Genomic DNA, 19,593 nt, shown 5'->3' with positions numbered 1-19,593 from the left:
ATCTGGAACCGGAAGTTCACAAACAAACAAACTAACAAACCAAGAAACAAACAAACCAACCAACAACAACTGTGTGGAAAGTGTGGTAAAAAATACATAATTGGTAAGGTGTGAGATTCACTTAATTTGCAAAAGTAACATGTAAATAACTGCTTTTGACTATAATATTGCATTTCATCTGCGATATTAGACATTACATTAAATAAACAAGAAAACGTCGTATACCCTGTGCATGCCAAATACACACTCCTCAACAAAATCCACCTCTGCCAACAGTTTAAAATCCCCTCCCGAAGCGGGGACCCAACAGACTTGGCAACATGTTACAAGAGGCTGAACATGATGTAATTGACTCTATTTTCAGCCAATGAGAAGATCTCTAGGGCCAATCACAATAAACCCGGACTTTTCCACTTCCGGGTTGTAGAATCCCACTCCTTCACCGTACACATGGCTGCATGCGTAAATAAGTCAGCGGATCGGTTGTGTGTTATTACTTAGGATTTTGCCATATCCATTAGATATATTGTTAATTTGTTAAAACGGACAGTCGAGTAGTTCCTGTAGAAACATCAACATGGTTTGGATTAGCAGAGTGTGTTTCCGGAAGGTTAGTAGCTAAGTTCAGTCCCTCCCCAAAACATTTAAACGTGCACTACAGAGGACATTACAGACGTTCCGTATTGGTTGTAATGTAGGGATGGCGAGACGGAGCCTCATGGAGCTTTCTAGCAATTTATGTTTACAAAAAATATGGTTAATGGTAAGAGGCTTCAAGTGCCCACTGAAGACCACTAATGATATCAAAACACTGGACTGTGTAGCCTACCATGTGAAGATGTTTGCTCTGCGTGTGCAACCTTTAGACTAGTAAAAGCTAAAAAGTCATATACATCTGATCTAAACCATGTAAAATAAAACAACTCTTGAAAGTGTATTTCACTTATCATAGCCTAGAGAGGAGTTTCTTTCAATAATAGTGGACAGGGGTGTTTTTTTTTGTGTGAATAAAGCTATTAGTTGCACTTAAGTTATGTTGCTTTTGTAAGTAGTTGATATAACCATGTCTGTAAGATCCAAATGATTAGTGTGCTTTAAAAGGCCTGTGCATGGGGCTTTGAGATGCAGTGGTCTTGTATAGAGTATGGGTCAAAGTAGTCCATAATATGGCCAAATGACATCATCGATTACATCATTACAGGAAAACAATAAAAATGTTTAGACAAAAAGCTTCACTTGAAAATGCTCTACCTTATAGACATGCAATGTATTGGTGCAGTGTATGTTTAATAGAGAGTAGTTCGTTAATCTAAAGTAACTGCTTTATCCTGGTCAGGCTTAGGACATACACACCTTTGCACACTCGTTTATATCTATGCACAATCTAGGTTAGTGAAGTGGAATGTGTGTGGGAAGTGGGAGGAAACCCATGTGGACATGGGGAGAACAGGCAAAACTTAACACGGACAGTAACCTGAGCTCACGATTGAACCAAGTACCCTGGATATGTGAGGCAGAATCTCTACCCCTCAACGCCTCATTTTTGACTTGCACTATATGGTGAAAGGTTTGTGGACACCTGACTTGACTATCACAGGGGCCACAAAGTTGGAAGCACACAGTTGTATAGGATGTCTTTCTATGTGGAACTAAGGGGCTAAACATGTTTCATCATAATAATGATCATGTTAACAAAAGCACGTGCCATGAAGACATGATTTGCCAAAGTTAGTGTGGAAGAACTTGGTCTGCACAGAGCCCTGACTTCAACCCCACTGAAAACCTTTGGGATGAACTGGAACACTGACTGTATCTCAGGGCCTTTCACCTAGCATCAGTATCAGACCTTACTGATGCTCTTGAGGCTGAATTTGCAAATCCCCACAGCTATACTCCAAAATCTAGTGGGAAGCCTTCCCAGAAGAGTGGAGGAGGGACTAAATCTGGAATGGGATGATCAGAAAGCACTCATGAATATTATGTCCAGGTGTCATGTGACACAAGTGCCTAGTGACTTTTTGGACAAACCTTAGAAACTTTCCAAATGTCACCAGTACTGTCCTGCAAGCGCGAGTTCTTGCTTTCCCACTGCACTCACACCTCTGTCTGTGCCTACTCTGTTCAGTGAGGGGCTGAGAGCCGGAGCAGCACATCCATTGATCGCACGGTAGCTGATATAGACGTGAATGAAAAAAGAAGCAAGCGTAGGTGTCCCGCTGATCGATTTAACAAATGTCATGGATAACGAGACGCGTCCTTCGTCCCAATTCACATAATTCATAAGCGAATGTTTTTAACGCAAGACGAATGACATGCAACATGTTTTACATGTAATATATTACACATTAGTACAGCCTAGTTCTCTTGTTCAAAGTAGTTATAGTGTTCAGAAACATTTTTGTTAATTCATGTTCCATACCTGTCCGTTATATAGTTTTATTAAAGTCATAAAATTTTTTTTTTTTTTTTTTTTTTTTTAAATCATAAAAGTTATGAAAAGTAATTAAAAAAGTACAAAATGTTGGGGCATGCTACATGATAGGGGTGGCTTGGGGGCCTTTAGTTACAAAATGGGCCGTAGTATGTCTGATTTATCCATTATCCATTCATCCATTAGTCGTCACATTTTCGAAGAGATAGCGTGCCAATGCAAACATTTACTGAAGAATATATTTTTAATTAGATCCCATTGAACCACAATGTAATGGCTTATTAGGACATTAAATCCTGTTTCTTTTTGAAATGACTAGCCTGTTTATTATTTCATCTTGTATCATATTTAAGGTGTACCATGACATTTGCAATATACATTCCTTGGAATTCCTGTTGTCATGTCCCCTTATACTGGTTTACCTTCAAAGACCTAAATAATAATCAGTTACATTAGCATTAAAGCCAGCAATCGACTTGGTCATCATTTGTTTAAGTGGTTGTCCTTCTTAGGAGCTTACAATGATGCTTGTATTTGTCTCTAATGCTCATTGGTTTCAGGTCGGGTGCCCTCAATTCCAGTCCTGGAGGGCCAACGTCCACCAGAGTTTTGATGGTTTTTATGCTTAGCGACACCTAGTTTACCTCATCTATTAATTAGTAGACTTTGTAGTTGTGTTGGAGCACAGAAGTCCCCAAACCATGCTGGAATCTGCCTACTGGGACTAAAAAACATTCATTTTAAACAATTAATCAAATGAAGTGCTACAGCAAATAACATGACATTGTTTGTTTCTTACTCTGATGACAGTACGGGAACTTTGTGGATAACCTGCGGCTGTATGTAAGGGGTGGGAGCGGTGGCATGGGCTTACCCCGAATGGGTGGACAAGGTGGAAATGGAGGAGACGTTTGGGTGGTGGCTAAAAAAGACCTTACCCTGAAACGTATCAAAGACAAATATCCACATAAGCGCTTCGTTGCTGGTGTGGGCCACAACAGCAGGTGTGTATGTCAAGTCACATGTACCCCATATTAAACTGTGACGCACTTTTTGGTGTACCATTGGTCTATGACTTTGTTTGTTTTTTGTAATACCTTACATCATGTTAGGGATTTGTCAGTTCATGAGCACAAAGGTAAACAGGTTTATTGATTATGTAAGTCTGGCATAGAATGTACTGGTACATGTTATCTGATTAAACACACAGCACAAAAAATACTGATTTTTTTTTTTTTTAGGTTTATCTATGCCTGTTTCTGTTGAGTGTTTACTGTTAATTTGACTGTGATCCCTAGAATTACATTGTACATGCAAACATTTGGTCAAGTGGTGTGATGTAATTTGGCCTAGCTGGATTTAATTTCTGGGCAGCTTTGCTTAATTTGGCCATATGAAGGGAATAAAAAGTATGTGTGATTACTCTTGATTAAATATATCACTAAATTTAAGTTATAGTCGAACAGATTATTATTTAATCTTAATTATTATTTATTTATTTCATTCCTTAAAGTAACAGTGTGTTGTGCCAGTAATGTGCATCTTTGTCCTGTTTTTCAGTATCCGTGCACTGAAAGGAGCAAAAGGGGGGGATGTGGAAATCTCTGCTCCCGTTGGAATCTGTGTGACCGCAGATGATGGGAGAGCTTTAGGTAACATCATTAGTGCATTAACATCATGATAAAAATATCCTACATTCCTGTGACTTTACCATTTCATGCTCTAGGTTTAGTGTCCTGTATCTGCATTACCTTATGTGCACAATATAAAAAATAAATATTTTTGTGTCCTGTCCAGTCACTCAATGTAACTCTTAACAGGTGATGTGCTGTTTTCCCCATTGCCGAAGTTCATCATGCAAAAAGTAGGATGTGCTGGATCAAGTGCTATTTTACATGCTGAAGAGTAATGAGGCTAGAAGCCATGTTGTTGAAATAAGACAAATTTTGCCGTGATGAACTGTTCATGCAGTTGGCGATATCCTAGACTCCTATTAGAGTTCAATTCATATTTTTGCATCTTCTCATGTATATATGACTGTATTATTCTTTTCTTATGTTAATTTTATGTTACGTTATATTACACTTGACCGCCCCCCTCTCTTTAAAGACAAAAAATGAAGGCTCAATTTTTGGTAACCACATCATCTTAATTTTATTATTAGCAAAGTCGAACTGATGAAGCCGCTCAAGCAAATGTTGACCCATTTTAAGTATTAACCATCAGTTGCCCAGGCATACTACTGCGAGACTTACAATGTCACCTAGAAGATTTACAAGCCTTCACAGCATACCAAAAGCTGTTCATGAGATGCCAAATGAGTTTTTTAGAGCAAGGGTACTCGTTTGAAAATGAGGATTGAAAAAAATTTTTTTTTGTCATCCTCCTGCTTTTAAATTTGAGACCTTTGGTCTTGCTTCTTTCTACAGGAGAGTTGAACCATGAAGGAGAAAGGGTTATAGTAGCCAGAGGTGGTCACGGCGGAACTCTTCAGTCTGGGTTTCTACCCAGTAAAGGACAGACCCGGCACATCTGTCTGGATCTCCGGCTCATTGCAGATCTGGGTCTTGTGGGGTGAGTGGAACTACATATCACATAAATATCATATTACCAATCAGCAGTGTAGCTTATGTTCTGACTTTCAAAAATGAAAAAATGGCTCTTTGATGAAAAAAGGTTCCCGACCCCTGTTCTAATGAGTAATATTTAAGGACCATTATATTTATATTGGTATACTCAGTAAGAAATCAAGTTTATATTCATTTTAAAATTGTATGTATGTGTTTTTCGTGGGTTATTTGTCCAGTAAATCTAGAGTAATAAAATCAGTCGATCTGCTAAAAATGTTATTTTGTAATAAACCTATATTTATTTATTTATTTATTTTTAAAGGTTTCCTAACGCGGGTAAATCCTCTTTACTGACATCCCTGTCACACGCCACACCTCAGGTTGCCAGCTACCCATGTGAGTATTGACCACCAGATGAATAGTTATTTTTGGGAGCAAGTTTTCTGAAAAAGCCATTAGGAGGAAAACCAGTAATGCTACTACTGATTTATTTCTGTTGTTTATGTGGCAAGTAGTGTGCTTTAATGCTAATAGATAGTTTTTCCTTATGGCTTCTGAATTGTAGGTTGTGACTAGAATGCGTGAATGTTTGTGTGGCTCATTCACTGATGCAACAAATGGTCATGTGAAGGAGGGACATGCACATGGTGAAAAATAGTACTTGAAACTATCTGGGCTTAAATAAAACTGATATCAATCATTAAGTCATTTAGTCAAGCCAATCATTAATGTGATGACTGACAAATATTTACATTAAAGTGTCATGAAACACTGACCTATGTTTAGGCGTTCTTATCGCACATCATAAAAGACAATCTTAGCACCTGTTAATTTTAATTGTAGGAGAAAACTGGTTAGGTTTGAGCTTTTTTCAGATATTTTCGTCTTCCTGGTTTAAAATCTCGTCCTGTCACACGTCACCTGGCAATGCACTATAGTACTTTGATGACGTGTTGGGGTTTCATAATTATACATGAGCCTGCGTGTTCTTATCCTATGAGAAGATGCTGTCTCTCAATATTATTCATGACAGCACATGGTGCTTTCCTACAGATGTAGTAGATGAGAGAGGTGTTCAAATGGGTTGCAAGTGTTTGTTTCAGTGGTGTAACAGTTCGAGTGTGTTGTACTCAATCCCGAGGACTTTTCTATCCCTTCAAATAACCTTCGCCTTTTTAATCGTGAAAAGCTTGAGCCTATTAGCTAACTACCATTCCGACACTCCTCCCATCCACGCTGCCTCTGGTTTTGTTTTGTTTTCCTCCATAGTCACGCCAAGGGCTAATGGTTTAAATAGACAGGGCAGAGGACCTTCACTGCTATCTATTGTGTCTCCACTTAGCCCTGGGGATTCAGGAGGAGAGAAGTCCTCTGCCTTATCTGCACACTTTGTCACTATCCATCTTTTTTTGAGTGTTCAGAAGGCTTGCCCCCTCTTCCTTTCCTGCCTTCCCCTGCCAGGCCCCTTCCCCCTCCCTTCTTCACACAGCCATCCACGTCCATTGAAACTGCATTTTTCAAAAACATTGAGAGGTAGACTTGAGCTGAAAGAGGGAGGTTTCATGACCCATTAATGCAGTAATTGAAGATTACTGCTGTTTTACTCTCAATAATTCCTAACTTTTCAGACACACTGTAGAGGCTTAGTCATCATTCGTGACTTTGGTTTTAATTTGGCAATTTACTGATTAAAATAACTAGCATGTTTTAAACTTGAAGGTAACAGAGTGTAATGTCACACATTTAGTTTTTTTTTCAGGTCATGCAGATATGTTTCTACTGTCTTTATATGTTATATCATGTATCATTATCAAAATTATTGTTTTAATTAGTTTCTCTTGCCTTTGTTTTCAGTTAGCATATTAACGCTTTCACGTTTATGTTTTCTTACAGTCACAACTCTGAGACCTGAGATTGGCAAAGTGATGTATGAGGACCATAAGCAGGTAAACAGCTTCTTTAGTACATAATATCCGGAAAATGAAAAAAAAGAGTTTTTAAAAAAAATTTTTAGCGTTTGCCAAAAAATGAAAAGAAAACAAGAGGCTTCATCGTTTACCCATTTTATTTCAAACGATCATCAACAACGTGCTGATCGTTTGTTGATGATCATTTCAAATAAATTGGGTCTGAACAGCTCTAATTGGTGCATTTTAATTATATTGCACAGTCATCTTAATACTATGGTGTGATTTTCTTCACATTCTCTTGGTTACACTTATAAACTATATAAATAATTATGATTACATGCCTATAGACACATGTAAAGAGGCCACCATACTGTAAAACTGTTACCATTGACCATGATATTTTAATGGTCTGAGACAAATTTAGCTTGGTGTCTTAATTAACACTGTTATCAGTTTGCTAGCATAATGAATATTTTTTAAGATCCTATGTGCAGTATGGTGTCCCACAAGGCTCTGTTTTAGGTCCTCTATTATTCTCCCTATTGATCCTCTTGCACATGCAGTTTACACCCATAAAATTAGCTTTCAATTCTGCACGGGTGATACCATCACCTTACTTGGTCCTTTAGCATGTCTGAACTTCTGTGTGAGCAACCTTGTTGTTGTGGATTGTTATAGGTGTCAGTGGCAGATTTGCCCGGCTTGATCGAAGGTGCTCACGTGAACCGAGGCATGGGACACAAGTTCCTAAAACATGTGGAAAGAACCAAACAGCTCATGTTTGTGGTGTGTGGTAATATTTAAAAAAGGCTTGTTGACATCAGTGACATCATTGTTGAGTTATAGTGAGCCCATATACCAATGTAAATCTTTTGTCTCTGATTTCTTAGGTTGATGTGTGTGGGTTTCAGCTGGCCAGTAAAACACCATTTCGATCTGCATTTGAAGCAGTGCAGCTGCTCACTAAGGTATTTCCTAGTGATGATAATAATAATTATTAATAATAATAATAAAAGCTTTTTCCTTGCGAGAGTGCGATGTTACATTCAGAAAATAAGGGCGTTATTATTTTTAAAATGTATACACATTAATAGTGAAAATAGCTCTTTGTTCTTTGATCCACAGTTAATATTTTTTAACTTTATCTTCTACGGAATTATATTTATTTACAAATTTGAAGCCATGTATTTCACTAGCCATCTGGTCTTTTACCTAAGTGTGTAGAAATCTTAAGTCTACACTTAAGTACATGCGTTCCCATTTATATTCTTTTTTTTGTTGTTGCATATTTTACATCATTATGGTTATCAAACTTCAGATATCATTCACCAAAGGTTTTAATCACTGTCCCCTGTGAGCATGTGAATTTCATCTGCTAACTTCAGCCTGGATTTTGACTTCCATGTCAGGAACTGGAGTTGTATAAAGAAGAGCTGCTGTCCAAGCCCGCCATCCTGGTGGTTAATAAGATGGACCTGCCTGAGGCTGAGGAGAAGCTCAGAGAGCTGGAGACCCAACTCAAGGATCAGGAGGGTAAGAATGCCATTACACCTTCACCCAAGTGATTCAGAATTGTGAAAACAGGATGTAGGTTCTCCATTCTTTGGTGGTGCTTAGGTTAGGTGTTTAAGAACCATAGCTATACTCCTATGGTATAGCTTGGCCTGCTATTGAAGTGAACACAACTGGTTTTAGATTTAATTACTGAGTCAGATACCGCTGAGAATATGACTCTGGTCATTGATTTGTAAGACAATAAAATGGCACACTGTTTTCTCAGAGATCATTGAGACATAGAGAGCCTTTAAAACTTTTAAACTGTTAAGTTAAAATAGTGCGGTTTTCTTACCTCTCTGCTCTCTTGTACATCATTCAGAGTTCAGTCACCTCCTGCCTGAGGACATGACACCCAAGAGCTTCCTCAATTTTAAACACACCGTTCCTGTTTCTGCCCTGACTGGCCTCGGCCTGCCCCATCTTAAGGCAGTCATCCGTGAGTCGCTTCAAGAGCAAGAAGCCATAGAATCAGAGAGACACCGTATAGAGAAGCTTCAGGAGCTGAGACGGGAGATTCCTGTTGTTTCCAAGCCCACTTGGGGCCAGCCTCGCTCAGAGCCCATAAACTGGAACTGAATTTATGAGATGGAACATAATGGTTATTATTGCCACCACATTGTCACCAGTTCACTGGAACTATAATCCCCCAAGTTTGTTCAGCAGTGCTGCACTGGGATGAAATGATCTTGTGTCCACCTTCTGGAGTCTCTTCTCAGAGCTGCTGGCTTTGTGAGATATATTTAATGGTTGGAATGATGAGAGGAAAAAATATTTATGGCTTTAATATTTTTTTACTGTTATGCCTTGATATAACATAAGTATTGTAAATAAAACATTACTTATTTGTTTCACACTTGAATGTATTTTCTGTGGTGCAGAAATTGTGGTGCAGCTTGTCTTTTTTTGCCTGTTCTAAAGACCTTTTGGTTTTTCCAGACAGCTATCTACTTACTCCACAGTGAAACTGATATCGAAACTTCTTGACAGATATTTGGTAGTTATGCACTAACATTTCTCATGCTTTTTAGGATATTGATCCAAAACCATTGTCCTACTACTCATTAAAATTTAAATACTACATTTTAGTATCTTCTCTGCACTCAATACACTGGTTTGAAAACTCAGTAATAAGCTAATGAACTGAATTTGATTTGGTGTACACATGAAAATTGTAAAAACTGTTTTTTTTTTTTTTTTACAGGTTTACTGTAGAGCAATCCAAGGAAACACTTCTATTAACAGTGAAGTGTACTTTTTAGGTGTTATAGGTTGTAATATAAATGTCAACATATTGCTTGCTTGCAAACAATTTTCCTAAGTGACACCTATGCACACGTATGCAGTTTCCCCTTTGGACCTTTCCACATTTTATATTGTAAAAGCTTGGACCTGAAATGGACTTAAGTGGGACAATACACTCACTGGGCACTGTATTAGGAACAATTATGCATATTGATAGTTATCTGATCAGTTAATTATGTGGCAACAGCACAATAGAAACGTCCCTTTTTCAGGAGACTGTATTTCAAAGATAATTTTGTAAAATCCAAATAAGGTTTACAAATCTTCATTGGAAAGGGTTTAAAAAATGTTGTCCATGCTTGTTCAGTGAATCATAAACAATTATTGCGTATGCCACTGTGGAAAAGTCCTTATGACACGAATAGTTTACAGGCAGTAGGCAATTAAAGTCACAGTTACAATAACTTAGGACACTAAAGAGGCCTTTCTACTGACTCAGAAAAACACCAGAAGAAAGATGCCTAGGGTGCCAGTCATCTGCATGAACATGCCATAGGCCTGCTGCAGGGAGGCATGAGGACTGCAGGTATGGCCAGAGCAATAAACTGCAATGTCTGTAATGTAAGATGCCTAAGACGGTGCTACAGGGAGACAGGAAGGACAGCTGATCGTCCTGAGATTGGCAAACAGCGTGTAACCATGTCTCCCCCCAGATGTGATCAAGAACTTGCAAATGCCTTGGTGGAAAAGTGGAGTAACATCTCACAGCAAGAACTGACAAATCCGGTGTAGTCCATGAGGATGAGATGCACTGTAGTACTTAACGCAGCTGGTGAACACACCACATACTGACTGTTACTTCTAATATTGACCCTTTGTCCCTTTGTTCAGGGACACATTATTCCATTTCTCTTCATCAAATGTCTGTGAAACTTGTTCAGTTTATGTCTTGGTTATTGAATGTTAGTTTAATACAAATATTCACAAGAATTTGAGAGAATGTGAGAGTTTCTTTTTTTGATATATATATATAATTTTATACTAATGAATTATAGTTTGTTAATCTGTTTATTATCTGTTAGATAAATGCTGATAAATTAAAACTTTCAAATGAGCTGTTGATGTGTTATTAGTCTAATTTTTTTTTTTTTTTTTTTTTGTACAAAATGTAACATAGCCCATTACCTAAAATGTGATTGACACTTGAAATAAAGAGAATATATTCACCTGTAGTACTGGATTCCCACAGTAAGATGGGGCTACTAGATCTAATCACTCAACCCGACAGCTTTCTGCTGTTAGGTTTCAAAACAGTTCTTAATATTTAAAAGCATATAAAAGAGATTTAGGTTGGGATTCATTGCCATGATGATTCAAATCTCAGAACTGAAAGAAAGACACAGAAGCAAGCAACTCCCCTTCCATGATGTTCACAGCTTTATTAATCCATGGGCAGTTTTCTGAAGAGGGATTAAGTCTAGTCGAAGAATAAAGTGCCCCTTTAAACTAGGCTAACTCTAAATCACTTCCTAAATATCATATAGTCCTAAATAAAACATCATAGATTTAGCATAATCTAGATCTAATTTCCAAATCAAAGATTAATGTTATTCTAGAATTAAATGAGAGTTTAAATAAAACCTTGAAAGAGGTAGGTTTAACTTCATCACATGAGTTGCAACTCATGATTTCTTATAATAATCTCTGTGTGCTCAGTTTGGAGGTCTTGATGAGATTTTGCCTGGTGACAGTGGATATGGCTAGAACTATGTGTTAACACCATATGTACAACCAGCAACCCTTGAATAATAGCACTACAGGCAGCCTTATATTTGTACTATTGGTCTAGTAGAGCACATATATTTTGTGTTTGGAAGAATTACTATCAGTGCCTACACTGCATTTTGGCTCATGAGTAGTACTAATATATCCAGTGCTAATGATCTCTTCATCTGAACTATTTAGACTGCTGAACTGCTTCATCATCATGAGTTTTCCAAAGATTGCTGGCTCTCTATCCTGTTTGCATATCATCTAAGTCATCAATTACTTTATTTGCAGACCCCATGGTGGACTTAAAATTTCCCTTTTGGACAGTTTTTCTTGAACTCTTTCATGTCCTTACACAGTACCGGATTTGAGTAATATACATGTTCAAGTACATTCATAAAAAGAGAAATAATGATTACAAAAGTCTTATAAAATAATACTTTTAGATGTATGCATCATTATTAATTTCATTACAGAGATATTTATGTATACCGCTTATGAAAGGCTGACCGTGTTCTTTAGATTTCAGTAGTTTTAGTAGATACATCTTTTAGATCTTTTATTGGTGCATTTATGTACGATCACGTTATTCCACTATGAAGTCCATAAGAAACACAATTTTATGTCACTGTACAAAGGTGATAGTCTGTACTTTAACCTTATATCCAATGCTTTGTTTTAAATTCAACCAAAGTTCCAAATCCAAAACACCAAATATATGCCACTTACATGGTTTATTGTATGGGTGTTAGGGAGAGGATAAATAAACAATTCTCAGAAGTCTTTGCTTATGGAATTGTCACAATTCTACCACAGCAAGAAGACAACTCAGCTCCAGCAAGAGTTAGCAGATAAAAAGTCATCTGTCTGCATGTGTCCACCATTCTTTATTCTTTTGCCAGATAAACACACAAGTTGTCTGGGAAGAGACATGAATATTAAGACCAACATTAACTGCTGTTTTGCTCATAAACATTATCAGTGTCAGCTTTGTATCACCACCAGCAATGAGACACTACACACTTCGAAAAATATTGTTCTTCAAGGCTTCTTTTGATAATTAAGGGTTCCTATATCCTCCTAAAAGAGTCTACCTGGAGTCCTTTCTGATAGAGAAACACTCTATTGTAGAGATCTAGGCAGAACCTTTGGCCTGAAGGACTGGGTACAGAGGAAACGTTAAGGGTTCTAAATTTTCAAAGAGTACACATGTTGTCCTCTATGTTATTAGCAATTACCTCAACCAAATGTATCTTCATCTTGTTAATTACCTTAACATTGTTAGAATCTTTAAAAAAAAAAAAAAAAAAAAAACATGAACAGAAAGGCAGTACTAGTTTCCCATATGTAGTAATTAAATATTCATTAGACTAACTTTGTGGAGAGGAGTAAAAAAAAACATATTAAAGCTACTGATACTTAATACAAATGTGTTTTCATTTTTTAAAAAACAACTTAACAAGGTTTAATATCTGTTTCAAGTAATTACAAGAATAAAAGATAGAATAAAGATTGAAAAAAACATTTGCAGTTTCTTTATCATGGTTCGCAGGTGTGATAAGATATTTATTGTCTGTTTTTTTTACATGGTGTATATCGAGACTTCCTGTTTGTCTCAATGTGATTCAGACTTCAGAGAAACTCTCACATGCACATCGTGAGTTGTCAGTGGACTCTGAACCTCCACGTTGGCTTTGTGATTAATGTTGGGTGGGGATGAATGAAGTTTCCAGTAATGATCAGACACATGTAGACTGATAGACTATCAATCTATGGGACAGAAAGTCCATCCAATTAAAAATATTGGCAGCAAATTTTTTTTATAATGACTTACAGATACCATGAAAGCTTTGTTCTCACTATATAAGCATGAGGAAAAGTATTTTGTTAAAGTAAAGTGTGTAAAAAGCATATCATAAGCATAGTCCAATGAAGGCCTAACTGGTGGGTCACAGGGGACAGGATCTGCATTATGTAACATAACTATATGACCCAAAACATTCCAATAGTATGACAATATATTATTTTTAGTATTTAAAATATAATATTTTGAACATTGAGTGGTTTGACACACACAGAAAAAAAGTCTCTCACACACCCAAGAAACTTAATGTCTGATGTGCCTGGTGCATTCCCTGTAGAGTATAACAGAGTTGTGACCTATAGCATGGGTTTGAACTTCTTAACATATGTTTGTGCCGTCCATCGAATTTCTCTCTGCACTCTCCTGAAGGGCTATTACATGTCTGCTGGAAGAAAGTGAAATAATGATTTAACGGATACACGTTTCTCACTGGTGCAAACAATCCCTATATATTTGAGTAGAATTACACACTGGGACTAAATGATTGACATAAAACATGTGATTGACTCAACTCTATCTGTTACTGTCTCCATACTTATATTAGGAAATATTACATGCATACTGTTATCTGTTAGCTAGCATCTGTCTTCAGCAAAAAATACAATAGACGATAAGACTGGTTTACAATTTAATTTCAGCAAGTAGCATATTCTGCCATGTTCTATTATTGTTCCCATAACTGTTGTAGCTACTGTAACTAGATGCGTAGTGGGGCTATTGGTGCTGGTTGTGGCTTTATCATCAAGGAATGAACACAAACTAAGCTTCTGGGGCAAAAGTTTAGATTTTCAAACAGCACTATTAACTATGGAAGCCCAAAGGCCTTCTTTACTCCACTACTATTTTACTGTCCTACTCTAATACAAATTTCCATTTGATAGCAAACGTTTACTCAAGAAACATTTTGTCTAAGAATTCAGATATCCCATTATGTTTGCTCCTACCAGGATACCGTGAATTACTCAAGCAAGCAAGGTTAATATAATCACTGGAAAATAAATTCAGATGCATTATAAAGGTGAAGTTTGCTCTCAGATTTGACAGGTTTCATGCATAAGCTCCGTCTCAGGTTGTAGGTCCAAAATACAATGTCATATGATGTCTACCTAATAATAGCACCAATGAAAATGAAAAAAAGAGGAGTGGCATTGACAACTAGACACTTTCTGTTGGACTTTGGGTTGTAATATCCAATATTCGCCTGCCTATATAACAACAACCCTATCTACACTCACAAGCATACTGGACTAAGGAACATTCAGCAGGGAATATTCACAAAGAGGTGAGCTGCAGAACATTGATTAAAAAAGCTAAATGTTTATTGCATATAAGTTGAAATGCATCTAATTTCTTTGTGTTTGTAGCTAAAGACAACAAAGATGAAGGTTTTCCTGGTGCTTGCCATTGTGGCATTTGCAGGTAAAGGTTTTATGATTTTTATGAAATGTCTGTCTCTATTTATTGATAATAATAATTGTCAGTGGCATTTTTACTAGATGTTCTCAAAAAGCTCGGAATAAGCTGAATTTAAAAAAAGCCCCAAAGGTTACACAGAAGCAGTCATTATACTGGTGCAAATTATCTATATGTATTTATGTGCCCCCAGGTTGCCAAGCCAACTTGTTCTATGCTGATGAGCCCAAACCACAGCTGGAGCAACTGACTGATGCTTTCTGGGACTATGTTGCCAAGGCAACACACACTGCCGAGGACACCTTGAAAAAGATTAGAGAGTCTCAACTGGGCCAGGAAGTCAAGTAAGTTAACAGAATTGTTTTTACTGTCTTGATTGTGTGTCAAGTCAACTTTTCTTATATATCCACGTTTCTTCTTCTTACTCTATAGCACTAGACTTACAGAAGGTGCTAATGTGGCCAGTGAGTATGCTGTCACTCTCCAGAAACAAGTGAGCCCTCTAGCCCAGGACATCATAACCAAATTTACCAAGGAGGCTGAAGTTCTGAAGGAGCGTCTCGAGCAGGACCTGGCCACTGTGAAGGACAAACTGGAGCCCTATGCTGATGATCTGAAGACCCAAATTCAACAGAGAGTGGAGGAGCTGAGAGTAGCTGTGGCTCCTTATGCTGAGTCCTTTGACTCTGAAGCTCTGAAAACCACCGTGCTGCAGAAGACCGAGGAGCTCAGGGGGAGTCTGGAGGAGAAAGTGAAGGAGCTGCAGTCCCAGCTGGAACCCTACACTGATGAACTCAGACAGAAAGTAGATCAGCACCTGCAGGAATTCCAGAAGACCGTGGCCCCTCTGACTGAAGATCTTCAGGCCAAGGTTGCTGAGAGAGCCACTTTGGTTCAGCAGGGTCTGGCTCCCTATGCTGAGGACCTGAGAGAGAAACTGGACCCTTATGCCCAGAACCTGAAGGACCAGCTCACCTCTCTTTATGAGTCCTTTACCAAGACTAACTAAATACACCATTTTTCACTTATTGGACTGTGTTTTCACTAATGAAAACTACCACACTGAAATATTAAACATCAAATGTTCAGTTCTATATTATGGCATCTGACAACTGTCTTTTCAAACAATTTTTCCCATGACACAAAATATGTCGAACAGCACACTGTGCCAACCAACTAAATAAAGCAGTGAATTCCTACTTGCACAAACATTAACATTGAAATATAATCGTTTTGTATTGATCCAGTGCTGCTAAGGATGTTCTTTGTAGATTTCTTTGTTATACATCACTTCCACTACTTGTATTTATACTATAATAAAATGATGGCAAACTAGCATGTGTAAAGCAGTTGATTCTTTACATACATAACATAATTATTTTCAACAGAACTAAATGGCTTTTTATTTATTTGTTAAAAAACTCAAAGAGTTTTGTAAAAATGTAGCCACAATAAAAACTTAATGCCTGTGCACTTTTAAAGTAGAAAACAATGCCAGAGCTCACAGCAGTGTGGATTTTATGATACTTCACTTGTATAACCGTAGGGATATGTATGTAGGGTTATCCGAAACAAGAATAAAATTAAATATGTAATATTAGCTTCCTGACAAGGCGCATAAACTTGTATGGATATGGAAGCAATAATATATAGGAAAAAATCTTGCCTGAAATTTAATCATGTTTGAAATGATTAACTGAATTGTTTCTTATCCTACTTGAAATGTCTTTCAGTGAAAAAGAAGGGCAGTAGGATAGCTATTTTATGTTCTAAGTTTATTTCCAGTTTTTATACTGAACCTGTGAGTAAAAACACCAAGTGGAACCAACAAAAAGTCACTCACACATCCCAGAAAAACCACTTTGTGATATGATACATTCAGTGTAGACTGTAACAGGGTTGTGGCCTATGCAATTGGTATAAACTTCATCTGTTTGCACCAAGCATGTGACACTAGACATTTCTCTCTGCATTCTCCTTCTGGGGAATTATATCCGTTCTGGACCAATGTGAAATAATTCATAATAAGGCTACACATTTCTCATTGATTTACCTAAACAATCTCCATATATTTTTGTACGATTACATACTAAAATCTGAAATGTAATCATTGGAAAATGGATCCAGATACCATAAACATCTTGGACATAATGGTATTTATTGCCATATTATTAAGGGTTCATGTAAGGGCTCTGTACCATTCTGTAGTAGGTCCAAAATATTGCCTAATAAAGCCACTGAAAGCAAACAAAGAGGAGCAGAACTGACTGACATCTAGACACTTACTGTTGGACTTTGGGTTTTGCTACCCACTATTTAACAGCCTTGGCTACACTCAGAATCATACTGAACAGAGAAAACAGCAGGATCAGCAAGGAATAACTACAAAGAGGTGAGCTGGAGAACACTGATTAAAAAAAGCTAAATATCGGTTGTATAAAAGTTAAAATACATTCTTTGTGGCTTTATAGCTAAAGACAGCAAAGATGAAGGTTTTCCTGATGCTTGCCATTGTGGCATTTACAGGTAAATGTTTTATGGTTTTTATGAAATGCATATCTCCATTCACTGATTTTTAGTGACATTTATTTGCTAGATGATGTCAGTGCTAATGGTTGAAACAAACTGTTTAAAAAATAGGCTCAAAGTTACACGGAGACAATCATTATACTAGTGCAAAGAATCTATATGTATTTATGTGCCCTCAGGTTGCCAAGCCAAACAACCAACTGATGCTTTCTGGGACTATATTAGATATTATCAACTGAGAGATGTAGTCAAGTAAGTTAAAAGAACTGTGTTTACTTTGCTGTCTTACTGTTATGGTTTAAGTCCTTTTTTGTTATATAGGCATGCTTCTCCTTCCTTACTCCAGAGTGTTGAATTATTATAATTTTTTTTTTTTTTTACATACGGTACATACATTTAAAAAAAAAAAATTGTAATTCTTAATATTATGTTTCTTGCTGATATATATATATATATATATATATATATATATATATATATATATATATATATATATATATATATATATATATATACATGTGTGTGTGTGTGTGTATCACTTACAAAATCTTTCTTCTTCTTCTTCTTCTTCTTCTTCTTCTTCTTCTTCTTCTTCTAATATGGCCAGTGAGTATGCTGACACTCTCCAGAAACAAGTGAGCCCTCTGACCCAAGACCTCATGACCAAAATTACCAAGGAGGTGGATGTTCTGAAGGATCATCTTCAGAAGGATCTGACCACTGTGAGAGACAAACTGGAGCCCTATGCTGAGGATTTGAAGACCCAAATTCAGCAGAGAGTGGAGGAGCTGAGAGTAATTTTGGGTTCCTATGCTGAGACCTTTGACTCTGAAGCTCTGAAAACTAACTTGCTGCAGAAAACTGAGGAGTTGAGGGGAAATCTGGAGGAGACAGTGAAGGAGCTGCAGTCCCAGCTGGTGCCCTACACTGATGAACTCAGACAGAAATTAGATCTGCACGTGCAGGATTTCCAGAAGACCGTGACCCCTCTGACTGAGGATCTCCAGCGGTGTCTGGCACCCCATGCTGAGGACCTGAGAAAGAAACTGGAACCGTACGCCCAAAACCTGAAGGACCATTTCACCTCTCTTTATGAATCCTTCACCAAGACCGACTAAATACTCGAAACACCACTTTTCACTCACTGGAATGCTTTTCACCCCCACAAAAACCTTAAATATTAAACATCAAATGCTCAGTTCTTTAGTGCCTATCATAAGAATACACCTCAAACAGTGGACTGTACCAACTTGCTAAAAGTGCAGAGAATTTCTCCCACTTTATTTATACTACAATAAAATTACTGGCAAACTGACATGTGTAAAGCAATTGATTTTTAACGTAGAGCATATTTTCTCTTAATATTTCTCATAATTTCTCTTAAAAAATACTAGCAACTTTCAACAACAACAACAACAAAAAAATCTTTAAAAATGTCAAGTCAAACTTATTGTTCCACAGATATTTTTTACTTTTTCAATCCCATTAGTCACATCTTTGTTGAATACATTTTCTATGGTAGATGAAATATAAAACTAATTAATGATGATGCAGGTCTAATGTGTAAAGTACAACTTTTTATTTCCTTGTTAAAGAACTTAAATGGGTTAGGTAAAAAAAAAAAAGATTATGTTTGTAATTATTGCTGGTATAATTAATGTCTCTGCAAAAGAAGGATAGTGTCATTACATAAGTCAACACAATCTACATTTGTTTTAGAGTTTCGTTGTACAACTGTACAACTTACAACCATAAGACCTGCCCAATATCTTAGAAAAATATTTGAACACAAAAAATAATTATGGTAAATGATTTTATGATACTGTGGCAGGTTGGCAATGCACCTGAAAAGATTTTTGATCAGGCAGTCACAGTGAGAGCTAACAGGTTTAGGGTAGCTGAAAGAAATGGTTGTTGACTGGTGTTTCTCTTTTATCTGGAACACAGTAACTGTGACAGCTACACTGATGTACACAATAAAGTCATTTTATTCTCATAACATTTGTGTAATATTAAGCAATCAATACTTAGGCTGTGCCCCAAATGCTGCATAATACCATGCAAAATACACCCCCCTTCCCACAACCTTGTGTTTCTGACCCTAAGTTTGAAAATCTATGTGATATATATATATATATATATATATATATATATATATATATATATATATATATATATATATATATATATGTACTGACATACAGTACTGACATTGTATTATTAAGGTTAATGTCATATTACTTGAAATTGAAACTGTTACATATTATGTGTTGGTTGTTTTTAAGTTTGCCTTTGTGCCACCATCTA

The 19,593-nt window shown here is 36.9% G+C and overlaps 3 protein-coding genes across 3 annotated transcripts; all 3 read left to right on the top strand.

Annotated features, from left to right (window-relative positions):
- Positions 1-415: 415 nt before the first annotated feature.
- On the top strand, positions 416-9,321 carry gtpbp10 (GTP-binding protein 10 (putative)). The gene is made up of 10 exons (XM_017467939.3): positions 416-610; positions 3,242-3,435; positions 3,992-4,083; positions 4,861-5,005; positions 5,324-5,397; positions 6,895-6,947; positions 7,590-7,697; positions 7,802-7,879; positions 8,321-8,444; positions 8,788-9,321. Exons 1-10 carry the CDS (start codon positions 578-580, stop codon positions 9,042-9,044), a joined length of 1,158 nt encoding a protein of 385 aa, XP_017323428.3. The 5' UTR covers positions 416-577; the 3' UTR covers positions 9,045-9,321.
- A 5,203-nt stretch (positions 9,322-14,524) lies between these two features.
- Positions 14,525-16,092, top strand: LOC108266725 (apolipoprotein A-I). Its single transcript, XM_017470399.3, has 4 exons — positions 14,525-14,626; positions 14,709-14,763; positions 14,951-15,101; positions 15,190-16,092. The coding sequence occupies exons 2-4, from the start codon at positions 14,724-14,726 to the stop codon at positions 15,764-15,766; spliced, it is 768 nt and encodes a 255-aa protein (XP_017325888.1). The 5' UTR covers positions 14,525-14,626; positions 14,709-14,723; the 3' UTR covers positions 15,767-16,092.
- Positions 16,093-17,046: 954 nt separating this feature from the next.
- Positions 17,047-18,601, top strand: LOC128628771 (apolipoprotein A-IV). The gene is made up of 4 exons (XM_053680117.1): positions 17,047-17,149; positions 17,229-17,283; positions 17,466-17,538; positions 17,894-18,601. Exons 2-4 carry the CDS (start codon positions 17,244-17,246, stop codon positions 18,402-18,404), a joined length of 624 nt encoding a protein of 207 aa, XP_053536092.1. The 5' UTR covers positions 17,047-17,149; positions 17,229-17,243; the 3' UTR covers positions 18,405-18,601.
- Positions 18,602-19,593: the final 992 nt, after the last annotated feature.

The sequence above is a fragment of the Ictalurus punctatus genome, chromosome 1 (assembly GCF_001660625.3).
Source record: "Ictalurus punctatus breed USDA103 chromosome 1, Coco_2.0, whole genome shotgun sequence".
NCBI lineage: Eukaryota > Metazoa > Chordata > Actinopteri > Siluriformes > Ictaluridae > Ictalurus > Ictalurus punctatus.
Note: the sequence above shows the minus strand (reverse complement) of the source record. Positions and strands in the feature narration are given on the sequence as shown.

Excerpts from the sequence above, each read along its gene's own strand:
- gtpbp10 (XM_017467939.3), top strand. The coding sequence starts at position 578 with ATGGTTTGGATTAGCAGAGTGTGTTTCCGGAAG. Across the intron at positions 4,084-4,860 it reads AGATGATGGGAGAGCTTTAG|GAGAGTTGAACCATGAAGGA; the intron begins GTAACATCATTA and ends TTCTTTCTACAG. Across the intron at positions 8,445-8,787 it reads CCAACTCAAGGATCAGGAGG|AGTTCAGTCACCTCCTGCCT; the intron begins GTAAGAATGCCA and ends TACATCATTCAG.
- LOC108266725 (XM_017470399.3), top strand. The coding sequence starts at position 14,724 with ATGAAGGTTTTCCTGGTGCTTGCCATTGTGGCATTTGCAG. Across the intron at positions 14,764-14,950 it reads TGCCATTGTGGCATTTGCAG|GTTGCCAAGCCAACTTGTTC; the intron begins GTAAAGGTTTTA and ends ATGTGCCCCCAG. Across the intron at positions 15,102-15,189 it reads CAACTGGGCCAGGAAGTCAA|CACTAGACTTACAGAAGGTG; the intron begins GTAAGTTAACAG and ends CTTACTCTATAG.
- LOC128628771 (XM_053680117.1), top strand. The coding sequence starts at position 17,244 with ATGAAGGTTTTCCTGATGCTTGCCATTGTGGCATTTACAG. Across the intron at positions 17,284-17,465 it reads TGCCATTGTGGCATTTACAG|GTTGCCAAGCCAAACAACCA; the intron begins GTAAATGTTTTA and ends ATGTGCCCTCAG. Across the intron at positions 17,539-17,893 it reads CAACTGAGAGATGTAGTCAA|TGAGTATGCTGACACTCTCC; the intron begins GTAAGTTAAAAG and ends TAATATGGCCAG.